Source organism: Toxotes jaculatrix, chromosome 3 (genome assembly GCF_017976425.1).
Source record: "Toxotes jaculatrix isolate fToxJac2 chromosome 3, fToxJac2.pri, whole genome shotgun sequence".
Classification (NCBI taxonomy): domain Eukaryota; kingdom Metazoa; phylum Chordata; class Actinopteri; family Toxotidae; genus Toxotes; species Toxotes jaculatrix.
This window is the reverse complement of record NC_054396.1, coordinates 13,729,956-13,753,684: the sequence shown is the minus strand read 5'-3', so window position 1 is coordinate 13,753,684 and position 23,729 is coordinate 13,729,956. Positions and strand designations below refer to the sequence as shown.

General features: G+C 41.8%; 1 protein-coding gene across 2 annotated transcripts in view; it reads right to left on the bottom strand.

The window, feature by feature from the left end:
* LOC121179098 (low-density lipoprotein receptor-related protein 1-like) overlaps positions 1-22,374 on the bottom strand; it is an 86,901-nt gene extending 64,527 nt beyond the window's left edge. For both annotated transcript variants that reach the window (XM_041033721.1, XM_041033722.1), the window contains exons 1-2: positions 21,787-22,374; positions 6,774-6,896 (exon numbers count right to left, since the gene is read on the bottom strand). In XM_041033721.1, coding sequence (XP_040889655.1) covers positions 6,774-6,896; positions 21,787-21,883 — 220 coding nt within the window. In that variant the 5' untranslated portion in view covers positions 21,884-22,374. The remainder of the gene's footprint in view (positions 1-6,773; positions 6,897-21,786) is intronic.
* Positions 22,375-23,729: the final 1,355 nt, after the last annotated feature.

Genomic DNA, 23,729 nt, shown 5'->3' with positions numbered 1-23,729 from the left:
ACACCTTGCACGAGTGGAGTCTTTAAGCCGCTACACACAGAGGTAGATCACATGCACTTTTCCAGTCCGAGGGAGTGAGGGCCGAGGGGGCGGTGAGGCAGGTGGGCGAGAGGAGAACTAAGGCCATTGTTTGGATCACACAAATCGGCTGTGGCCCCCTACAAAGCAGGCTGAGCCGCGGTGTTGTAAGCAGCATCACGTGCGAAGCCTGATCTGAACTGTGGCAACAGCCACATGGAGGGAGAGCTGGGGAAATGTTGAGGGCCACGGGGGCAGAATGATGAAAGGAGGGGGCTGGCACTGTCTAATTATGTCTCGTTTCAGGTTTAATATTTGAAGATATTTTCCTTTGTTTTTGTATCTGCTAGGATCTCTCATACTTTTCTAACTCTTGAGTTTTTTTCTTTCACAGGCAACATTTTTGCAGAATTATTCATCATGGAAACTGTCTCTTCATCTGTGTTCCCTTTCCAGTAGTAGAAAGAGGCCCAGCTGACTGAGAAGGAGTCAAGATCTGGGTCTGGATCAGGTTGTCCGTGAGCCCAAAGCTTGTTAGGCTGTGGGGATTTTCCATTCTCTAGTTCATGCTTCCCCTCCATATGCTAGTCGACACAATGTTCGTTCAACCAATAACAAACACACAAACAAATAACAAGATGCTGCCAGTGCTAGGGCAAAACATAAAAGGGACTTTATGTGAGCCAGAATGAGGCCAACTGCAGAGAGCAACGAGGCGACCCACTGCCTTGAGTTTTATTTTAAATACCACAGAAGCTTCAGCATGTGAAACAATGGTAGATATACACATACAAAGAACAACAGCACATTCTACTGACAAGCATCAGATAGTTTAAAAAATCCTGCTACTTTTCACAGACATCAACCATCCAGACACAGATGAATCATTTAATAGAAGATCCATAAATATACCTCATGAATAAATATTGTTGCACCACTTCCCTTCCAGCAGCTCTTAATGACATACTAATACTGGGGTTTTCTCTGACCACTGATGACGACGTCCTCACAGGACTGGCTGGGCGCTTTCTGTGATGTTCTTGGCCCACATGACACATTCTTGGACGGAGGACCCGAATCCTGACCCAGCAGCCCCGAGGCACCCCTTGACCCCCCACCCCCCACCCCCTTTCTCGTCTGCCCTGCCAAAGGAACAAAACTCCAAACAACTAGGACACGGCACTGAAAACAAGAGGCAACAACACCAGAGCTTGGTTTTAGGCAGCGAGTGGCTAACATAGTTTGTATTTTGATGTTGCTACTCAACACGGTCTTGTCAAAAAGCTCACGGGCAGCAAAAGAGCAGGCACAGCAACAGCTAGCAGCAGAGTGGAACAGTGGCTGCGCTCCAGCACTGTTTACTTCTGACAGTTACCCTATGAACACACTGCAGGTGAAAAACAACACATCCACCTGCCACTCCAACCACACCTGTGGGTGTCTCATAAATACTAGTGCGAGTTTATTTTCAGCTACCTGAATTCCCTTTGTCCAGGCAATCACATGTCAGCGTGACAGTGTTTTTATACATATTCACAGCATAAATGCAGTTTATTATATTCGTGTCTGGCTTTGATCCTGGTGGCAGACTGTGTGCCCTCTCTGCACTCTTCACTTGATGGTTGGATCTTTGGTCTTTTGGCTCTCTGCTCACCCCTTTTCTTCCAAGATATCAACACCACATTTTTATTCCTTCCTGGGGGGGCCACTGGGGTGGCTGGCAGGGTGACAAGCAAAGCAGGAAGGCTAAATCCAGCTCTTGAAAGCACAACAAACTGAGCCTTCTCCAAACACAGCAGCACTGCTGCTCCTCGGGGCAGAGAAACCACTTAGCAAACAGTTCTATCAGCAAAGTAAATTGCAAGATTCATACGGGACAACACCACCAAATACCCCGACCTCATAAGCAGAGTGACCCTATATCACTATTGGTTATGAAAGAAGAAAAGTAAACAGGCATACACAAAGGAAATCAATGGTGAAATTTCAATAAGTTATGCCATTCATCCCCCACCACACACACACACACACCTGCTTCCTTGAGCTTATGCATAAAAGGATAGCTGACAAAAGTTCTAATAGCACATCTCTATCACACACATTCAAGGCAAACCAAATCATTTTCTCTCTGTCTCTTTCTCCCCTTTTCTCTTACAAACACACACAGATGAAAGAAGAAAAATAGGCCCATTGCCTGCTGAAAAGTTCTTAAGTAGTGACTCTATTTCTGAGATTGAATAGACTCTTTATTTAATTCATTCGCCTATTATTTCCTCACAATGGACTGAGGCTTAACTTAAAACTATTAGCACTGTGCAAGTTTTTCTTGTAGAAGAGGAGAGAGGCAGCCATACTGCTGCCCCAAGTACGACTAAATATCTGAAAAGCACTTAGCCTGTTTTGGCTTAGAGTTCTTACCCAGAAAGCAAGAGACTATACTTTAATCATCACAAATTAAGCACCAAGCCCCTCTCCAGACAGTCATTTTCATTTGTTACGTAGAGCATTAGATAACAAATTCAAAGGACAGACAACTAATTATCGCATAGAAAAACAGCTACGCAAACGACAAGAAAGGCCCAAGGGGGTCGGAGAGAAGGATGAGAGTAATCATCAATGTAAGAGCCAAGAAACCCAAGGAGACCAAAGTTAAATAACCAATGCAGAAGACAGGCTGTGTCTTCAATAATGCACTTGCACATACAGGATATAGTCATTTATTACTGTCACTAATCAGACACAAGGTGGTTTATTGTACGAGGCAAAGACAGGTGGTTCAACATCTGTGCGCCTATACCTTCAGGATGTAGGACGGGGGCTTCAATTACCCAAATTATCATATTATTATTGTTCGTGTCCCTCATTCCCCTGCATCATAAACCCCACTCTGTCTCTCTTCTTGTCCCAGGCTTGCTCTTGGTACACCCCCGCCCCCACCCCCTTTGAGGATGCCTCTGGCCTGCCCCTTCTGCAGAGAGCCCTGCTGAGATTACATAACGCTCTTTTTAAAATTTAAACCCCTGACACGCTTTTCATGCTCTCCTGTCCAGCTTCAGGGGCCAGCTTTGCCCTGTGCTTCTGCCCCAACCTCAACACCTCATCTAAAATCATCCACCTGGAGGCTGGTAGATCCCACCTGGCTCACCACGCCCTTAAATAGAGAATCATAAATATACATTTTATATATATATATATACTTCAATAAATATTTAATCTACAGTTCATCAACGCTGCAACAGCTCACAGTTTATTCACAAGTCAACAACAATATATTGTATTTTGTGGCACATTTAGTGATATATAAGCCGATGAGTCTCAGAGCACGGCACACTCATGGTTGGACCTTCTCCTCTGCTGGTGTGTGATGTAATGCCTGTATGGATATTTGTGTTCATACCTGTGTGTTAGTGACTTCTGAGGAACGCCATTTGAAAAAACTCGGTTTAAAGTATCTTTGAACTTTGAAGGTAGAACATTGCTCTGTTGTCTACATGAAAGAAACAGTATGTGTGTGAAAAAGAGGAAGAGGGGAGAGAGCAGACTGAAGTCTCAGTGTGCGTGCACATGCACTCACACCTGCAGCAGGTTCTTGTAGGAACAAGGTGCTGGCAGGCAACAGACTCCCTTTCATGTTGAGCAAAGGTTGTTTTCCTTGACATGCTGATGGCTATCTGGACTGGGTGGCGGCTGCTTTTAGGAGACAGTAGGGGGATCAAACAGATCACTTCCTCCTCCGTATCTACACTGTTTAACCACTGGCTTTGGGTCAGCTATCTGGAAAATGACACCAATGATCAAATATACACCAACAATAACCCCCCCCCCCCCCCCCCCCCCCAAATGGCTCATTACAACAGCTGTGGGTTTAACCTCTGAGTAAGTCGATTAAAGATAAAACACGCTGGATTTAATTTCTTTTCAAGGCAATCTTTTATTTATTTATTTATTTATTTATTTATTTTGACAGGAGTCAATGACATGCACATTACGTCGTGAAAGATTATGTTTTCCACTCTGAAAGTTGCTGTTACAAAAGTGCTTCATCTCCTAAAAAGCTAATTGCAGCCTAGGTGGGAACTGCCTGTAAAACTGCCCTTATTACAGGACAGGGACAGGGGGACGTCACTGCACCGTTACACACTTCCTGTGTTTCCAGGGCACACTCACTGCACGTGGGAATATTTCAGGACCCTAATAAAGTCTACAGCCCAGGGAGATGGCAGCTCTACAAGAGCCTACGCCCTACCCGAAGGCTACGGACCAGACATTTATCTTCATTACATAGCTTTCAATTGTTCATTAATTAGCAGCACAGATCAATGTTCTACATAAAGGTCATATGCCCAGTCAACCATTTTGTTTTTATTTTACTCTTTCAGCATCCTTCTATGCCAGTCTGACCCAGTACGCCAGGGTACAAAGAACAGCATTGTGGGGGTTACACAGCAGGGCAAAGCAGCTGCACTGGACAGTGGCTGACTTCACTGGCAATAGCCAGCACCCCAACAAAGGCCACTGTGAAGCCCCATCCACATGAGTGAATAAATAAACCTCTCTCATTGCATCTTTCAACCAGAAGCATCTGCAAAAGAGACTTTATCACAACAATTAAACTACAAACGTTGCTGAATGTATGGGTGGTGTGCATGAATGTATGGGTGGTGTGCATGCAGTTGGGCATTTTGTTTTTATTGGATAATTTGACAGTAGACAGCAACAGGACACGTGAGGATAGAGATAAAAGTTGGGACTGAATGATGGATGTGGTGCCGTCTAAGACACTCGCAACCCGGACGCCTCAAAAGTCTTAAAGAAGAAGGCTGGTGATGTTATCCTTTAGCTGTCAGCAAATCCCACAAGAAAACCAAAACCAACAATATGTTTGTCCATTTCTTAATAGTTTTCAAATTTCCTTTCCCGTCTGTGACAAGCAGCCCCACGGCAGGTTGGCTCCTACTAAAGAAGCAAATTTTTATAAAAGGACAAATCATTTCCCTAAAACAGCTGCGCACTGTAGTTTTTAGCCAAATCTTACTCACACAGGAGTAAACAGTGTATTTGTTGGGGACTATTTTCAGCTGCGGATTTGGTGCATTAGTAACTGTTTACCGCAGCAGGTTGGTTTATGTGGGACAGACACAAAATAAACTACAGTTCCCACATTTATCATAATGACCAGACAAACCATAGAGACCTACAGCACAGAGTGATAAGAAATATCAGGTTTTGGATACACAGGCGATACCTGTTGGTATGAGCAGTTTTCATGAGATTTGTTGACAAAAAGGAAACTCCAGAATATCACTGGACCTACTCATTAATTTTAATGAAGAACACCTGTCTGATAGTAACCCAAGCCACAATTCCAATTAAAACCACTGATACAGACTATTTAACCTTCCGGACCAACTTCTGTACTCAGTCGTACTCTAAAGTAGCAGATAATTGTGTTTACTCCATCTTCTGTAATGTACTTGGCAACTCAGTAACAGTCTTGCCAATCTTAACTTCTTCAAAGACACTCAAATTCTAAGAAAGCTCAGATTAGATTGGTATTTTTCTGTCTCTGTCTGACTCAGTTCTTGGGTTTTCTGCACTGACCCTGTAAAAAGTCAAGTCTCTCCAGAGCACAGGTCTCATAACTGTTGTTTTTGAGAGAATCTGGCATAAGCTAGAGGGAGTAGCATGAAACAGAGGATGGAGTCATTGTGTTTCTGTCCCAGATACAGACACGGAAGGAGGCTGGCCTGCAGATGAGAAGAGGGGAAAGAGCAGGTTGTGAAAAACAGCAGGTTTCTCCATTGCTCTGGGCGAGTCTCTAATGACTTCCAGACCTACTCTCATACAGTCTCTGCGTCTAGACTGCAGCTATAGCACATTACCCCTGCCTCATGTACACACACACATACACACACACATATTTAAACTGTCCCCCACCCACCCAGAGCCCTCTGTCCTCTTAGAAAACTACAGGCGTTTCAGTCCAAGAGGCCGACCAAAAAGACACTGCTGCTTTCATTCACTTCCCAGGGATTCAGCCTCAAAGCATCTCAACTCTAATGAAGACTTTGAAACGACAGCCATCTTTTTTTAGTGCTACTTTCGGTTTGGTTCTGTCTCATGACTGCATCCTCTGTGTCTCTGAATGAAAAAGGAAATCACATCTATCAAAGAAAGACAAACTTTGTAAATCTCCTAACTGGGCATGACAGCAAAATTACCTCCCTCACTAGCTGATAAAACATCCTATTGTTGTCTCCGGCCTGAATGTGGTTAGCCAAAAAAAAAAACAAAAAAAACTAATAGCCCATCAATCTCAGTGTGTTAGCCAATGACTGCTTTTGGAGACTGTTTGGAGGGATCAAACGCTACAATGACATTAACCACTGTGGGTTTCGGATCCCCTTCTGAGGCAGTTTTGAACATCTGCACCTGTTGAATGGTTGAGTGCCCCCTATCTTAACCTGCCTTAAAGACTGTTTTATTCATATCAAATGAGATAAAGAATGAGAGCTTCTATTCCACAGAATTCACAGACTTGAAAGGGCAAAAAAATCTACGACATAATGTGAAAAAGAAGTGCCCTAAACTCACTTTGCCTGGGGAGCTTTAGATTAAATAATACACATATCTAGACATGTATATCTAAATAAGTTGAACAGCATTTCACTCTAGGTTTCAATTATCTACACAGGATGGTAACCTACAGCATCTGGATACAATACACTGGACTGTTTCAACTCAGAAACACTTACAAACATCGGGCTCCTCGTCAGAACCGTCTGGGCAGTCCTTCTCCCGATCACAGCGCCAGCCCTTAGAGATGCACGTCACCCCATCTTTACACACAAATTGCTTTGGGCTGCAGGTCTTTGGGGCTGAAAAGAGACAAAGAAAAAAAGTAAATTAATGAAAAGATGTCTGGAAAAAAAACCAGCTCCTTTTGTGTCAGTGATCTTTATTCCTGAGGTCTCATTAGCAAGCAGGGTCTGTTGTGTTCAGAGCCAATAGTGGCCCTCACTGGCCCTAATTAGGTTCTGGAAAGTTGCTACTTGATAGAAAGGATAGAGAATGAATACACAAAAACCAAAACACACACACTCATGCAGGCCTGGAAAGGCTTTGCATAAACTTGCTGCACCTAAATATCCAGGTCAGCGTTCCCAGGCCATTTGCAGTGATGCAACACGTCTGGAAGATATAAAAGAACATCTTGTTCAGTGAACTGCCCCCCAATCATCCATCTCCCCTTCACTCCGACCTTCCAGAGAGGGGAGGGAAAAAAAAAATTGCCCAGTCTATCCACAGCCAAATGGGGGAGTGTATTCAAACCCACACTGATTCAAGTCCTCTCGGAACAGCACATAAACACACACACATACACACAAGAAACAAAGCTGAGTCACCCGGATTGCATTCAGCGGAGGCTCTTGGTGAGTGGAGTTTGATACAACAACTTTCTGCTGAGTGGTGACTTGTCATACTTAATGCTTTTTGTTTGGGGGGAAAAAAAATAAAAATAAAAACAGTGACTGGACAAGAAAATAATCTTGGTCAGGATTTGTCTGAGTACATTATAAGGGCAGACCTAAGCCTCACAACTGTGAAAAGTAAAGAAAACCAAAGATTAATGGATGCTTAGACATAGACTTCACTATTCATTTTGTACTGGTTAGAGATAAATGCCTTTATTTCCATGCCTACAGTGTTATTTTGCATTAAAGAAAAGCAAATGTCTAACAAATTCATTTGCTTAAATCTCTTGTAAAGCTGTGTTTTACACTGTACAGATCTGTATTATTCTTACCAGTGTTGGGCTGGCAGTTAAACAAGTTAAGCGTTAAAAACTACTGGTAGTCAACAGAAAAGAAATTATGGGGGTTTAATAATTCCTCACCAGCAGGACTAATAGTTACATCACTCAATACATTACTTTACATTAGCCCAGCTCTATAGGTGGTTTCCACCAGCTGCAAAGCCTGCAAAGTCACACACACACTCTTGTGACTATTTCTTGTGGTTTAACAAATATCCAGCTGATGGTTTGCAGGCAGTGTTGCCACATCGGGCGGTTTTCTGCCCAATTGGGATATTTTTTCTTTAAGTGGGTGGGTATAAATGGAGTTGGATGGGTTAATATAGTTTGAGCTACTTTTTATTCCATTAGGGTGGTATGTTAGGCTATGTTCCAGAGGTTTTTAAGCTGCAAGGGAGGCACAGGAGACTCGTAGGGGATACTCGGAGGGGGACGCGTGAAGCAAATACACTGCATGAGTTGAAAAGGACAAGTGCATACAGGTGTTCTAAAAACAACAGGAGGTTAGTTTTTGTGGTCCTGCTTATCAGCCTGATCAACCGTTGCAGCAGCAGCAGCAGTTGAAGTGATTTGCAGTGTGTTTTTACAGTACTAATGACTGAAAAGTGCTGTAACATGTTATTCAGTAAATTGTTACTACTGAACACTGATAATTACAAAGGCACATTAACTCTCAGGCAGGCTATAGAAAAAAAACTACATTTGGTAAAATAAGGAGCTTAATACAGTATTTATCCAAATGTTACAACACTGTGGATTTAACAGTGGAAAAAAAAGAAAATTACATAACACCATACATTTTCAGTAGTGAGGCTACAGTCGAATTTAAAGCAAATGTATCTGATCTTAATATGCTGCTTCATAAAACATTATTTTTCCAAATCTTTTTATTCATTAAATTAAAACAAACTAATACTAGTTGACTTTTAAAGAGAGCAACAGGCAATGCCAAGCTATAATTGGAATTCTCACATGGATAGTTAAATGTCTGAATATTTATCACCAAGCTGCGATTGAACTAATGTGTTTGTATAATTCGACTTTGTGTTTCTCTCCGCTTCCTCTACATCAGGCAAAGGGTCTCTTTATACATCCTCCACTTCCATTTCTCTCTGTCATCGCTGTCATTACGCTGAATTTCAGTGGTTGTTCTTCAAACAGCCTCACCTCGCTGAATCAATCCACCGACCTCAGCCCCCTGGCACGACCGATCATTTACATTTTTAATGTTATTTTACAAATTGTGGTGCGTAAACGTGAACACATCTGTTGTACATACAGATTTTTCAAAGTCAGCCTTTGAGGGTAAGAATATAAAGCCCTGATTGGAAATGGTGCTGTTATTGTAACCTCTAGATTATTTGGGCACATGGCATGACCAACAGGACAGGGGGAAGCATGGGATAGAATACGGGTGGATGATGGGATGAAGCAGGATAAACAGGATGACTGTATTTACATTCGAAGCTAGCCTCCAACTTCAGCGGTGAAGCGAATCTTGAAATGGTGCTCAACCTAAATATCATGAATTCAGCCTGACATACTGCTGGACACATTCACACTCTCCCCACTTATCCTCCTCTCTGTGCTGCTGCAATCGGTATGTGTATACGTGTGTGTGTGTGTATACGTGTGTGTGTGTGTGTGCGCGCGTGTGTGTGGGCGTGTGGGTGGGTTTGTGGATGAGTGTGTAGAGGGGCGTCTTTTTCTCTCTCTGAAGTCACAAGGTTTTGAATTATTCATGAAATGCAACCAGGCTTGTGTTAAAGCGTTTCCTCTTTGCTGTTCATCCTTATTCTTTGGTACGTGCATACATGTTTGTTTGTTTGTTTGTTTGGAGGTATCAACATCAGCCATGGCAGGCAGCTAGTTGTGGTGCATCTGTCTATTGTCTATTGTTTATTTAGATGCTGACATGCTCTAACTCGATGGGCTGTTCACTCTTCTGCCAATAATGGCTATGGGAGGAGTGCGCACCCGCCTCAGACTCAACCACAAGATGCTGCTGACAGGAACATATCAGGGAACAGCAGAAGTAGGTCAGGAGGTTAGTTAGCTGAAGCTGAAGCCATGCAACCGTAAGGGTTATTGTACAGCCATCTCAGCTAGCTGTGGTAGGTAGAGGGAAGCAGAGAGAATGTAGACAAAGGCCATCTTCAAACCTGTCATTAAAGTCAGTCTCTGGTCATCCAGTCACAGCTAAACATACAGTAGCACTGAACATAAATGCAAATATGCTTAACACTGTGAATACTGTCTTACATCATTTAAGCAAAGTTAATGAAAAACCTTTTTGGCCTTTTTATTCTCCCTGTACATTGTTTTCCACTGTTGGTTTTATGTCCTTTGTCTGATGTTCACAAAGAAATAAAACCCAAACACTGAGATTCCAGGAAGCACAAACCACACTGGTGGTGAGGGAGGCAAGTTACAGACTACAGGGTGAATCTCACTACCCTTAATTGCCTCCACATTTCCTTCACTTGCGTCTTCCCCTCACATCTTATTGTCTTCGGCTGAGAGTGTGAGAAGAAGCACAAGGAAAAGTAGCGAGGGAAGAGAAATCGAGGAAACATTATTTTAGAGAACTGAGACATCCTTGCCTCTCAGCTGTCATCTAAAGTGGCATTGCTTTCTGATGACGACAGCACAGCTGGATCAGATGTTAGTGAGCTTCAACGGCTCTGCTGTGTTTTGATGCCTTGGAGTTGGTATTTGCCGTCCAATTAATAATAAGGGTGCACAGTGACTTCCGCCAGCACTGCTAAATTTAAATTGAAAAGTTTGGCAAATATCCACACCTGCAATACAGTGTTCTCTTTTTACACTGTCCGGAGACAGTTTGTAATTGGACTTTACGGTTAAGACACTGAATGCATGCGCCATGTGTGCTGAAAGCAATGCAATTTTTAGTTTTTTTGCATCTGCACAACAACAGACTCTCCTGCTCTCCCTGACTGTTGTTCTTTATGGTTTCTTTCTTAATCTAACACAGATCTGATCATTTAACCTGTGTCAGAAATAAATCAAACCTAATACTGAGAGCAATGATCTGTATTTGCATGCCAACAGTATAACTGAAGAGTATTACTTTCTTGCTTCTTATGGAAACCTAATGTAGCAGCACAACTTCTTTCTGGTCAAACATCTTGATCAGACATGCTTGTCTGATGGATGTTGGCTTATTGCTCTGGACTGGTGGCAAAGAAATATTACAGAAGTAGCGTACAGGTTTATCTGCATGTCAAATAACAAATGACACAATTTGGATTCATCTGGTTAGAAATATTATATCTAGGTTTGAAGAGAGTCAATGATAACTGTACAAGAGCAAAACAGTTCTGACTTTAGAAGTCTTTGTCAAGGTTTTATGATCTGGTGCACAATAAAACAGGTCTCATGTATTTCTCTTTGTATGAAAAGGAAATGATGCAGTAAGGAAGAGGATGAAGCAAAGAAAGGAGGTAAACAGATGGATGTGACACGGGATGACATAAGAGAACAAACTAGATGTGCTGCTGCAATTTGAACAAATGGAGAGGTGTGTGTGAACTACAAGTCGGAGGGGGGGGGGGGCTTGCAGCTGAGGAAGACAGGCCTGAGGATCTGAGAACAGACTGGGCTGGGCTGGGATACTGAGATGGGATGGAGGAATGTCACACATGCTATCAATGAGCTGCCTGTGTGTTTACCAAAGCGGAGGCTGCATGAAAATGCTTTGGGTCACCGCCATTTGGGCCCGACTGCAAATCCACTGTCCTCTGCCCCCACCCCTGTCTGCTAGTCCTCCAAGATGTGCTCAGTCTGGTTGGGAGGAAGAGCACTCTCGTAGGGCAAAAACAAGCCTCGCCCCCAGCCACAGCCCCATTTCCTCCAACACCCACAGAAGAGCTATAAATAAGTTGGAAGTCTGCCCTCTGAGATCAACCGGGGCACTACAAAGCTCCAGCAGACACCGAGACTACCGCCTCATCGCACACCACTCAACAGTGGTTGAGCTGAAGGCGGACTTAAAGCACTGTCAACAGTGTTGCTGAAAGGAAGCCTGAGCAGTATGGAATCCAGTCTTCAAAGCTGGCTGTGTAAGGTTAGGGTTACTTCACTTACCTAGTGGCAGAGCAGCAGTAGAGCCACACCAGAAATCAGAGTTTCCCCAAAGGGATGAGTCAAATGTTTGCAAACCTGCAAACATTTGACCCTGCCCACATCTGCCCCAGTATAACAAGACTAAACGTCTACAGTCATACTAGCAGCTTTTTGGGGCTAAGCTTAGGTGCGATGGTGCCTTGAGCTAAATGCTACTATTAGCATGCTAATATGATCAAAATGATAATGCTAACATGCTGATGCTCAGCAATAAAAACATAAAGTAAAGCTGAGGCTCATGGAAATCTCATCAGTCACTCAAGTGCACACCGTGAAAATGTCAGTATGACTATTAGAAACCAAGAAGGACAGAGGAGGAGCATACACCATAGTCATGAAAATGTATTTTGTGCTTGCATAAAGTCAATGCTTTTCACATGAAAGCAGCTGCTTTCCTTTACTACACACAGACCACATAACGGTCCTCAGGCTGTATCCGCTCTGATCTGAGAAGGTGATACTTTCTAGATTTTGGAGCATCGTAACTGGCGCTGATTCATCCAAAACTATTGAGAATAACAAAGCTGGCAGGCCACACAATAGCACCAGGTGGGTGTGTTGGCTGAAGTAAGTGCATAGTGAATTATTCAAAACGCTCACTATTGCAATGTCTGCTGGGAAAAAACATCAAGTTTAGTCTACTGAAGATAACATGTACTCACACTAATAAAACACTTTGACGGTTTCTCAAGGGGAGAGGATGGTCTTTCTATCTCAAATATTCTTCGCTGCTAGAAGTGATGAATCTTCATTATGTTTTCAAATATTCAGGAGAGGGCAGTTTATATGAGGGCAAGATAAACAACTTGAATTGTATATAATTAATCTCGACATTGAAACCGGCTCGGCCAAACCTTGATACGCACTTTATCTTTACTGAGAGCACAGACTGGAATAATACTGAAACTCAGCCATTTTCAGTTTCAGCTAGACCTGACTAACTAGCTAAATATCTTGACAGAATGTGAGTAAAACACCAGAAATTCTGCAGTAAATCCATAATAAACAACTCAGACATGGAGTCCATGAAAAATACTAAGTGAGAAAAGTGTTTTAATATTTTGTGTTCAGCAGCACTAAAACCTTCTGCAGACAATGCCCTCATCATTTCTCTTCTGAGATATAGACGACACAAGGCCGAGTTTGGGCGAGGAATGAGACTGCAAGCAGCCACGACAGCCAAAGGGGAAGACACATATGGAGAAGAGGGGGCTGTAAAGAAGAAAGAGAGAGGGGGTCTATTTTCTTGACCTCTGGGCTGAACTGAGGGGGTTCTGCTAAGGGCCAAAAATAAGGAAGAGTCTATATTGGCCAGTTTGGCTGTGGCCTGCCACCTCCTCATCCTCCTCCACAGCCCAGGCACGAATGTTTCAGGATTTTGTAATGGTAGAGAGAGAGAAGAAAGAAGAGGGAGGGGGGAAAAAAGTTTCCCAATTTGTCATGTTACAAAACAGAGGAAAAGAGGCCCCAGCTGTGCCGCTTAAATAAACCTTTCCGGCAGAGTTTGAAGGAGCTGTGGAAGTCTATTTACTAGAGAATGAATAGTGATATAAGAAAACAAAGATTCAGACAGAATTTAGAAATGATTAACAGAGAGTAGATGACAAGGCATATTCATGTTTTAATCATACTCATCTACATTATCATATCAATATTTAGACAAAAAAAAAAGAAAGCAACACGAGTGAAAGTTTAAGGATGTGTCTGTCTCCCTGTACACCCATTCAACTGTTCACCTTTCTGGACAAATGTGTGATTCAGTCTAATTTTTATGAGATGTTTTGTGGGTCTACAGAAGTGCGTGTTATGCATACATGTAGAACTGAGGAGAGTTAACATGAGGAATGTGCTCATGTCTGGTGATAGCTGCCAAGTAAAATGAAGTCCTGCCTGTGATTGTTTGGATTTTACAGGTCAGATTCAGTCAGTCTACACAAGCCTTTGTGGTATTGAGAGGCAGAACTTATTAAGCAAAGCAGAGTAATCAAATGTGAACTTAATTAAGAGCTATTTGGATGTCTGGCTGAGATTTCACCATGTCTCAACCCCAGAGTGGTAATCAACCATGACTGGTATCGGTACTAGACTCAGTGTTAGACCTCAGAGGGAGGAGGCTACGACCTCGTTCACTTCCACTTAAGGCTTAAAGCAAATTCAGCAGAGTGGGGACGAAGCAGAAAACCACAAGGTGCGATCCACCATTATCAAGTTAGTCAGTTTATACAAATCCCTTTGCCACACAACCACCAGAGCACACGCTGTACGTAGCTGCACAGGGAGAAAACTGACAATTAAGCCTACTTAGCATGCTGCTGAGGGAAACATATTAAAGGAGATTATATGAAATTCTTTAGTGCCTTTTCATAAGACCAGTACAAGTTCCAAGTCTCAGTGTGACGCATGAGCTCCACAAAACAAGACTAGAATCTCTAGAATGTTCTTTCACACTTTTCAATATCCATGTGCTGAAGCAACCTTAGCACCTTTAACTGCTACTGACACCTACAGCTAACGAAAAGGGATCCTCACCATGAATCTGTGATGCTGAACAAGACATTTGTTAAGTCACGCTGTAAATACTCATCACTGATCTTGTGCATAATGTTATACAGACTAAAGCCTAATAAGCCAAGAGACTGTTTAGAGTACTTTCTGTTAAAGCAGCTGTTTGACACTAAAGAAAATAGGCCTATTCACTTCCTGGTGGAAAGTAGGATGATAGGATCGATACCATTCTCATATCTGTTGTTGAATATAAGGCTATGCCCAGCACCCCGTTAGCTTAGCACAAAGATTTAATTAGGGGGAAACAGCTAGGATAGCTCTGTCCAAAGTTCACAGAACCCACCTATCAACACCTCTAAAGCTCAATAACTACCAATAGCGATCTCTTTTGTATAATCCATATAAAAAACGAAATGTAAAAACGTGGAGCGTAACCTTCCGTAAAACATTATACAAACAACAAAGTTTTCACCCTTTGATTTTTGTACGGATAAAGCAAACACAGTACATTTTAAGTAGATAAGTAGTGAGTTAAGTAGTGAGCTTTAGAGGTGCCTTTGTTATTGTTTGACAGAGCCAGGCTAAAACTCCCAGTCTTTTTGCTAAGCTAAGCTAAGCAGCTGCTCCTCACCTAACTCTCTGCACCTATACTAAAATTCTGAATTATTCCTTCAAAACATCTCAGTGGTTATGAAAGCTAATTCAATATGCAAACATGAAGGTAAAAGTCCCCACATTCAAAGCACGTCATCATCTCCAAATTCTGACAAATTATGTTCAGGAACATTTGCAAAATATATTCCATTTAGTTATGGTGTGTGTAGGCTAATAATAGTAGAGCAAACAGCCGCCCATTCTCTTCCCAGAAGCACACAATGCACATAATCACAGAGACCACACTGCCTACACACATGCAGTTGAGTGTGGGTAATACTCCACACTAAATGCCTGATTGCCTGAAAATGGTGTACAATATTCAGAATTATGTCCGTAGTGGCTTACTGATGAGATATCACCCTTAAATGTTTGTCAGGTATTGACCTAAAAAAAGATATCTTATCTGCACTGTGTTTTTGCTCAGGTTCAATAAAAATTGTGGGTCCACTAAAGGCCATGTGAGGAGATTTTTGCCCCAGAGTGAAGGGTGAATGCCTGCTTGAGGGATTAGTGTTACAATTAGGTTTATGTTAAGGTTAGGGTTAGGTGCTTTGTGTTGAGGATTATAAGTTTGGAAATTCATCAAAATCAATGTCCTTGCATGAATAATGACCCTGAAAAATGATCACTTCTACTGGGGATACTGAGTTGTGAAGGTTAGATATACTACATACTATACTTTATCAGGAAGTACTGTAGGGAAGAATTAGGTCTGCTTGTTTGCAATCAATTCACAAGTAATCTACAATAGGTGTAAGTCTTCATCACACTTTTGTCCCTGAAAAAAAACCTTGAAAGAGAAAGTATGTCAGTGAAAAAACCCCACAGGAGAGGCTTAAATGGAAGTGAATTAATGTATTTATTTTGTGATTCTGATGCTGAAAATAGACCAAGATTTGATATATTTTAAAACAGGAAATGACAATACCTATCTGGAGGTGGAATTGAAACTCAACAATGTTTGCAACAGGCGAGTAACATGATGCTGGGGATTTATCTAGTAACATTTATAATGTGAATAAATCCATGGGAACAGATTCAGCCTTATGCAGCAACAGTATGTCACGCGGCCTCCATTGTGCAACACGTAAAAGCAACTTGACAAATGAGGGTCACAGCTTGATGCACAAGTCATCAACACAAACAGTCCTTTCAGACTGACACAGAGGAGTGAGTCAAACCCATGTTTGCTGTTGGTGTGAACAGGTCAACACACATCACTCGACCTAACCCTGACGCTGCCTGGTTTCAGCATGAATTGGTGAATATGGGTTCCTGTTACTTAATTACAGAAAAGAGTACCTTTAGGTATATTATACCAAGCTATATAAATTAAAGAAATATAATAAAGTTGAATAGCCTTTGACTATCCAATATAAAAACGACCCCTTTGTAATTTATTTAATGAAATCACTTTAAACTGACAAAATTGCGTAATGTCTAAAGCTGAGTGAACAAGGCGGTGCCAGGTTTTTAATCATGACTACTGGGTCGTTATAAATGCACAAATGTGGGCTGAATAAGCACTCACTGTCCTGCGTCATCCAGAGGGTTTGTGTCTGAAAGTGGTGAAAGACAAGTCAGCTGTGTCAGGACATTTCACAAAAGTCGTAGCTTAGAAGTAGAAGAAACAGTAGCTTCAAAATGACACCTTCTACTCTTATCACCTTCATAACCTAAAGAAGATGAAGGACTGCTTCAATGATCAGGAGAAAGTTTCATCACTAATAAAGTTTCTTGAGACGCATACAACTTTCTCTCTCTTTCTCCCAGACACTCTTACTCACAACGATAAACATTTATCAGCCAGATTATTAAGGGCATATGATCTCTAAAACAGATAATTCTCAGACTGATAATAGTGGCTGCTGCCATAACACCATAAAGTGAAATGTCTGCTGCCTCCTCTGTGAGCTATATATCGAGGAAAAGTGTATGTGTTCAATATTAAAGTGCATTTTACATTAAAGTGACCTATGTTGATAGAATAAAAGTAATGGATTTCTGCACACTTGGACTTACAATAAGTTTGCCATAGCAGATATGAGACAAAACAATTCTCCTCACTGTTTTATTGTCTGTTTCACTGTTTTAGTGTTTGGACAGATTTAAAGCTGCTATGACCGATATTTTTATACTGACAACTGATCACATGACTTGTATGTGATAGGGGTTGCTTAAAGTGATGAAACCCCAGAGAATGATCACCCAACTCTGAAGCTCCCCTCAGCTGTACATCTTTATAGTGTCCTTCAGCTATATGTTTTGGTTTTCAACCCCACAGAGTTACTGTCTTGGTTCACTCTCACTACTACGATGGTGTCCTTTTTTAAAGCTTTAAACGCCCACTGTATACTCGTACACCACTTCCTCAGTGCCAAATGGCAGACAAATAAAGTTAGCAGCTAGCTATGGGACTTAAATTCATCAGGTGGCCATTAATACTCATTAATATCTTTAAACGCCACCGTCTGTTTTTTCTTTCTTATTCATCATTAGAAAGGTTTTGTATTTCTGTATTTGCAGTACACTTGTTTCTGTGCTCCACAATGTAGAAAGGAGGGGAAAATGACATTCCCTTCCATGAGTAATGTTCAACCTCTGGTCATCATGCAGGAATTATTTCTGTCACTTTGTCCAAAGAGAATTAATAAGTACTATAAGACAGATTTTCCAGCCAATACTGCCTCCACCTCAGCATTTGGTCTAAGCTACAAATCAGAGACTTATGGCAGAGAAGGTATTTTTCTCGAAATGCTTTCACCAGTGAGGCTTTTTTTTTTTTGTATCCTTAACTTCTTCTATCGTTAACACTACTCATGGTGTCAAAGCTAGCTAATATATTGCAAATATATACGTGCATGTTCGCGATAATCCTCTGCAAGTTTCTGCTCATGCTCTCTCTGAGGGCCTCCTGAGACCATGTTCTATCTCCTTGTTCTTAAATAGCTCCATCGAGATAGTGTATCTCAATCAGTGTGTCATAACTCTAAAGTGGGTCACAGGACTGTTCTGACAAGCTTGCTCACATGTACCTAGAGCACTTTTGCTAAAATGGATGTCAGCATTTAAAATACTTCTGCAGAGTTTTCAGGCAAATACGAAAAATAAAAAAAGTCACTATGAACACTTTTAAAATTCTCAGAAAAGATGAACAGAATGAGTTGGGAGCATCTAACTACTGCCAGTTTTTTTTAAAAATAGTCCAACATTATGCAAAACACACTTATTTGCCTTCTTACCGAAAGCTATATGAGAAGATTGATACCCATCGCATATCTGTCCGTTCAATATCAAGCTGGAGCCAGGAAACAGTGAGCTTAGTATAGCATAAAGACTGGAAACAGGGGGAGAGAGCTAGCCTGGCTCTGTTCAATAACTGTATCAGTCTAACAGCATCTCTTAGGCTCACTAGTTATATTTTGTTTGTTTGATAAATACAAAAGTTTAAATACAAAAGTTGCTGTTTCACTCGGGGTCGTGTGTGCGTGTGGGGGGGGGCTATTTCATGGCTGGGAGCAGTTACTTTGTGGATTCTACGCTGGTTGCCTTCGAGGAGCTGGTAGGCAGTTTTTGATACCTTCGGAGCTGCTATTGTAGTTATTTATGCTAAGCTAAGCTAAGTGGCTACTGAGAGGCAACATTTTGACCAGACAAACATGACAGCCGTATCAACCTTCAACCAAAGCACTACATTTTATATCTGCACTGTGAGGAGGTCGTGGCTGGTTTTCATTTTGTCATTTAAAGTATTTAAGCAAGAACCACTGAACTGATCTCAACCACATATTTATAGCAGAGTTAAATTTACTCTGTCTGTTTTTTACGTTAACTGTTTTTCTACATGCATTTTCAAATGTTGCTTGTGTGACACAGGGTCAACAGAAACAGAGACCTAACAAATGTACTCTGCTTTCCATATTGCCCTCAGTTGTCAGTAAACAATAAAGTGGTAACCTTTTGGCCATGTGGATGTCATTGTGATGGAGCTATCACCACAATAACAACCAAATTGCTGGGTCACTTCTAAAGCCTCCACCACCAAATGTTGCAGTACTGAAGTCCACAGGGGAAAACTGTCAGGAGAAGAGAATCACTGGTTGGCGAGTTAATTAAGAAGGAAGGAGCCTTTGCTACTTTTATTATCAGGGATGTAGTTTATATGAACAATTTTATCATGTAAATGAGGGAAACTAAAGGAACATGAAATGAGGAACCAGGAATTTCAGATACAGAAGGGCTGCTTAACAAATATTTAAAAAGATGATTCATGTTGCCATGATTCCAGCTGCCCTCACTGACAAAATCTCAAGCACACTTCTCCATTTCTATTTTTTACCAAAAGGGGGATGGCCAGTGATGTTTTTCTGCAATGACATTACTTTCATGGAGTGAAACAATGTGGATTCTTTCATTAGGACCTTTTTCACGGGGCCCCCAATTAGCAGCACTTTCTGAACAATCTGAGACTGTTCGTGGAGATATCCTCTGAGAAACAAAGAGCAGTTTAGTCCCAATTAAACTCAGGGTTTGGTGGTGGCCCAGGGACTTTGCTCTGGCTACAGTACTAAGACAGTGAGAGAAAGGTCTAGAAAATGGAAAAAAGAAGTTGAAAGAAAGTCTGGAAAAAACTTTACCAGTAGCATATGTGGTTCAAAGGGCCCTAAAAATCAAAGAGGCAATCAAAGAGGTTTAAAAGCAGTTTAGCTAGGTTTGAAAGTGGATAACATGCAGTATAGCTTCCTACAGTATACAACAAATGACATATTGGCTAATGTCTGATAAGACTGGCTCATACATGTCCAGTAAAAGCTATTTAGTAAATCTCACATTCAAGATATCTGATTAACGTATGAGCCATATCAACTGTGAACAAATCTAAGCATATTTCCTTGAGAGGCTCTGTCAAGCACAGCAGCCTCTGCATCCCAGTGGGTCTTCAAGCACAGCACCACAGGTTTGGTGATCTCCTCTGGTATACAGAGACAAGGCTGACTCATCAAATCATGGCAGTAAGACTCAGAGGAAGGAAAATTTCACTAAAACAATAACGGTGCATCAGGGCAGAAACGGTTTGTTTTAAGTCAGGGATCTCTCAGCTGCTGCAGTAGACTGATGAGGAGGGAGAAACTGCAGGTGATTGCAGGCTATCCAAGTCTATCTTCGAGGTGGTAATTTATTGGGATTTTCCTCCCTAAGAAGCTCACAGCACTGGATTGCCAAGTGCAATGAGTTGACTTCAAAGGATGAGGGAAGCATTTATGGCTTGGCGATGAATCTCACCAAGTGTGGCTCGTGGTTTAAATCAGCCATGCGTGTTGAAGTCCTACTGAATTTAATGAAATGTCAAATTTAGAAACCTGATTAGCTTTACTGTAACAAGCACTCCTTCCTGGAGACATTTTCTTACAGTAAAAGTATACAGTAAATATTCGCAAGGAGCTTACTATTCATTCTCAGGTCCAGACATTCCCAGGATGAATGTAAGGCGTTGTGTCTTAGCAAAAATAAACCCCACATTCTCTTTTCACCTGCAAAGAATTTAACAAATTTGTCTGCACTAACTCCTCTTCGATAACGCCTTTTCCTCTCTTACCAAACAGAGGAGTGCGTGAGTGGGACTGTGAGGCTTAATAGTTTCCAGAAGTTGTTCCAGGCTCTGAAGGTGTGTGTTCACAAGGTCGTAGGGGGGAGCTCTTTCGAAACTGCTCGCTATCTGCCTACAGATCACAATACGACTGCTGGCAGTCAGGGCGTCCTAGCCTGTACAGCCCAGGTGATAAACTCCACAGCTATACTGATTTGCAACAATGGCACATTGCTTCACAGACCTATGGATGGCAGCACTAAACATCTGAGCTTATAGAGGAGGAAAACTTACTGTAATGATTACATATGTCAGCCACAGTGTGTATCAAACCTACACCACAGAAAACTCTTTTCAACAAGAGATAAAAAACCACACACACACACTTTAAAACCCCAGTGGAGCAACAAGAACCATTACAGTGTTGTCTGACTGAGGAATAGCACCACTGCTGTCATCACATCAGTACACCACTCAGTAAAAAAAAAAAAACTGTTGAACGTGAACTGACTAAAACCCAGACACAATAGTTACGTTACAGCTCCGCAGAAAGCTCCAAAGCTGACATTTTTTTAAGACATGACGCCGATCATGGATTTGTCTCTCTGTCACTAAGGGCATTTAAAATGAATGCATATCTGACTGCTGCTCCTTTATACATGTTTTTAAACGAATGTGTACAAGTGGTTTACGGAGGCACTGGGGCCTATGCTACAGTTTCATCACTGAATGTCAGTGCAAATGTGTGAGAGCGTCTGTATCCAGCGGAGGGCAGTGGGGAAATGTGCGATCACCGCTGTGACATTGCAATATTCACATGTGGCACTGGAAGACAGAAACAAAAGACCGCTTTAATTGTTTCGGCTGGGTTTCATCCCCCTCCACGTTGCTTCACTCAATCGGGCAGTCATTCCTTCAGGGAACAGTCTACTCTTACCGCATGCAGGCACAAAACACAACAAAAATCCTGCGACAACAGGCACGAACACACTTAAATAGTTTTTTTTTAAGCATTTCATACAAGACTCTGGTTATTCCTTAAACCAGCTCTGCTTACCATCAATAGCCCTTGCCGGAGTCATTACTTCCAAACTGTGCAACAATCCCAAGAAAAGCAATCCTGCTGCCAACATGTTGGCCGTGGTGCGCAACATTGTATTCTATCTTGAAAGATTATTAGTCATCAATCGCCTCTTGGTCCTGTCAAGCTGGAGGTTGCAGACAGGCGACGACGTGTAACCGTGCCCAGGCGAGGATGATGATGCTCCTCACTGGAAATCCGCTTTCTGGGTGCGCAATGAAGCTGACAATGCTGCTGCTGCTTGTGTGCCCACTTGGAGGGTAATTTCTGCAGAGTGTCAAGGCAAGAAAAAAAAAAAAAGCCGAGGCTTCTCCCAGCCCAGGGTTGCTCAGGGGCTCCCTGGATGCATGGACAGCCCTGTCACAAAGGCTAGCAGGCTGAACTGAGCATCAAGCTAGCCCGGCTTGCAGTCGAGATGAAGGAGAGCGGGCGCCTCTAATCATGCAGTTGTCCGTCTTTTGTTCTCCCCTGCCCCAGTGAAGAAGCCACGGGAGGAAAAATAAAAAAGCGGATCAGACGTTCCTCTCCTCCCCACCACCTCTGCTGCTGCTGCTGGCCACAGATTGAGCCTGAAGCCCGGAGCTCAGTCAGTCAGCGGTCTGAGTGACGTCGCAGCAGCACTGGCTCGGCTGGCCCTCCCCTCTCCCTCCAGCACCCGACACCCCACCATCCACCTCCGTCAAATCACACACTCTCATGCAAACTTGCTGCAACTGTGCTCTGGATTCTGTCTCAGTCCTAGTTTTAATCGTTCAGTGCATCTGCCATCTGGGATTTTTTTTCCCTCTCCCATCCACTGTTGTCTTTTCAGGTGCACGTACTTTTTTATTGCGCTAATACTGATTATGTTTAACAACAATAATAACAGTAGTTTTATCAAGGAAAAGAGGATAGTAATAATGATATTAAACACAAGGTGAAAGCCTGATGCATTCATAGCGGATAAATATTGTCACTCCACCTAATCATCTAAAAGGTCAAAAGAGCGTCAAATAATTTACAGTCAAATTGGTTTTGTTCAGAGTGTTTGATTTGGTCATTATCAAGGAATCACATATCCAGTTCACGTTGGTATGTCTGCATCCCTTGGAATTAGCAGTCCAATCCCCCAAATTAATAATTAACCTCTGTATGGAGGACCTCTAGATCGTTGCAAATGATTATAAAGCGACTCAGCAAATGTAATCAGTATTTAATTAGATACTAGAAAGGGTAAATAATTAAAGCCCTTTGCAAATAATAAAAAAAAAATCAATGTATCAAATTACAAAGCTATTCATCAGAATAGAATAGCCCTTAAGTAGAACGGTTAATGTAAGCAAATTATGAACAAATCAGTCTCTCAGGGGTAAATACATAAAAAGTTTGTTTATAAATCACTAGAACAAAACATGAAGGAAAAATGAAACATATGATAATGTGATATCTTTAAATCAAAATACGATAAATATTTATTGCTCCTCTAGGGCGACATCCACAAAATCAATTTGGTTATACAGCTTAAAAATAGGGAAATCATTTCCTGGATTGAAAAGTAATTTAACAACACCATTTTAAAATGAAAAGTCACATTCTTAATTCAGTATGCATTTAGTTTAGTCTAACCACCTGGATCTCCATTTACTTTTCCATTTGACAGAAAAATCGTAGGTGATGGTGGATCCATTAAACTTAAATGATTTATGAGTTCTTGATAAGACACAATGTGAGCCAGCATTGGATTCATTTCACTCTCATGTCTGGGACTCTCTCCTTGCAAGGATGCAGCTGTACGCTGGTGCTACACATTGTTGCCTGTGCTGTTTGGTGGTGTCTGTAGACATGATGACTGGTAACTGATGCATGTTTTCCACCTTCAGTACCCATGGAATACCTTCCCATTGTGATACAAACAAGAAATAATAGAACAGTTTTACAGT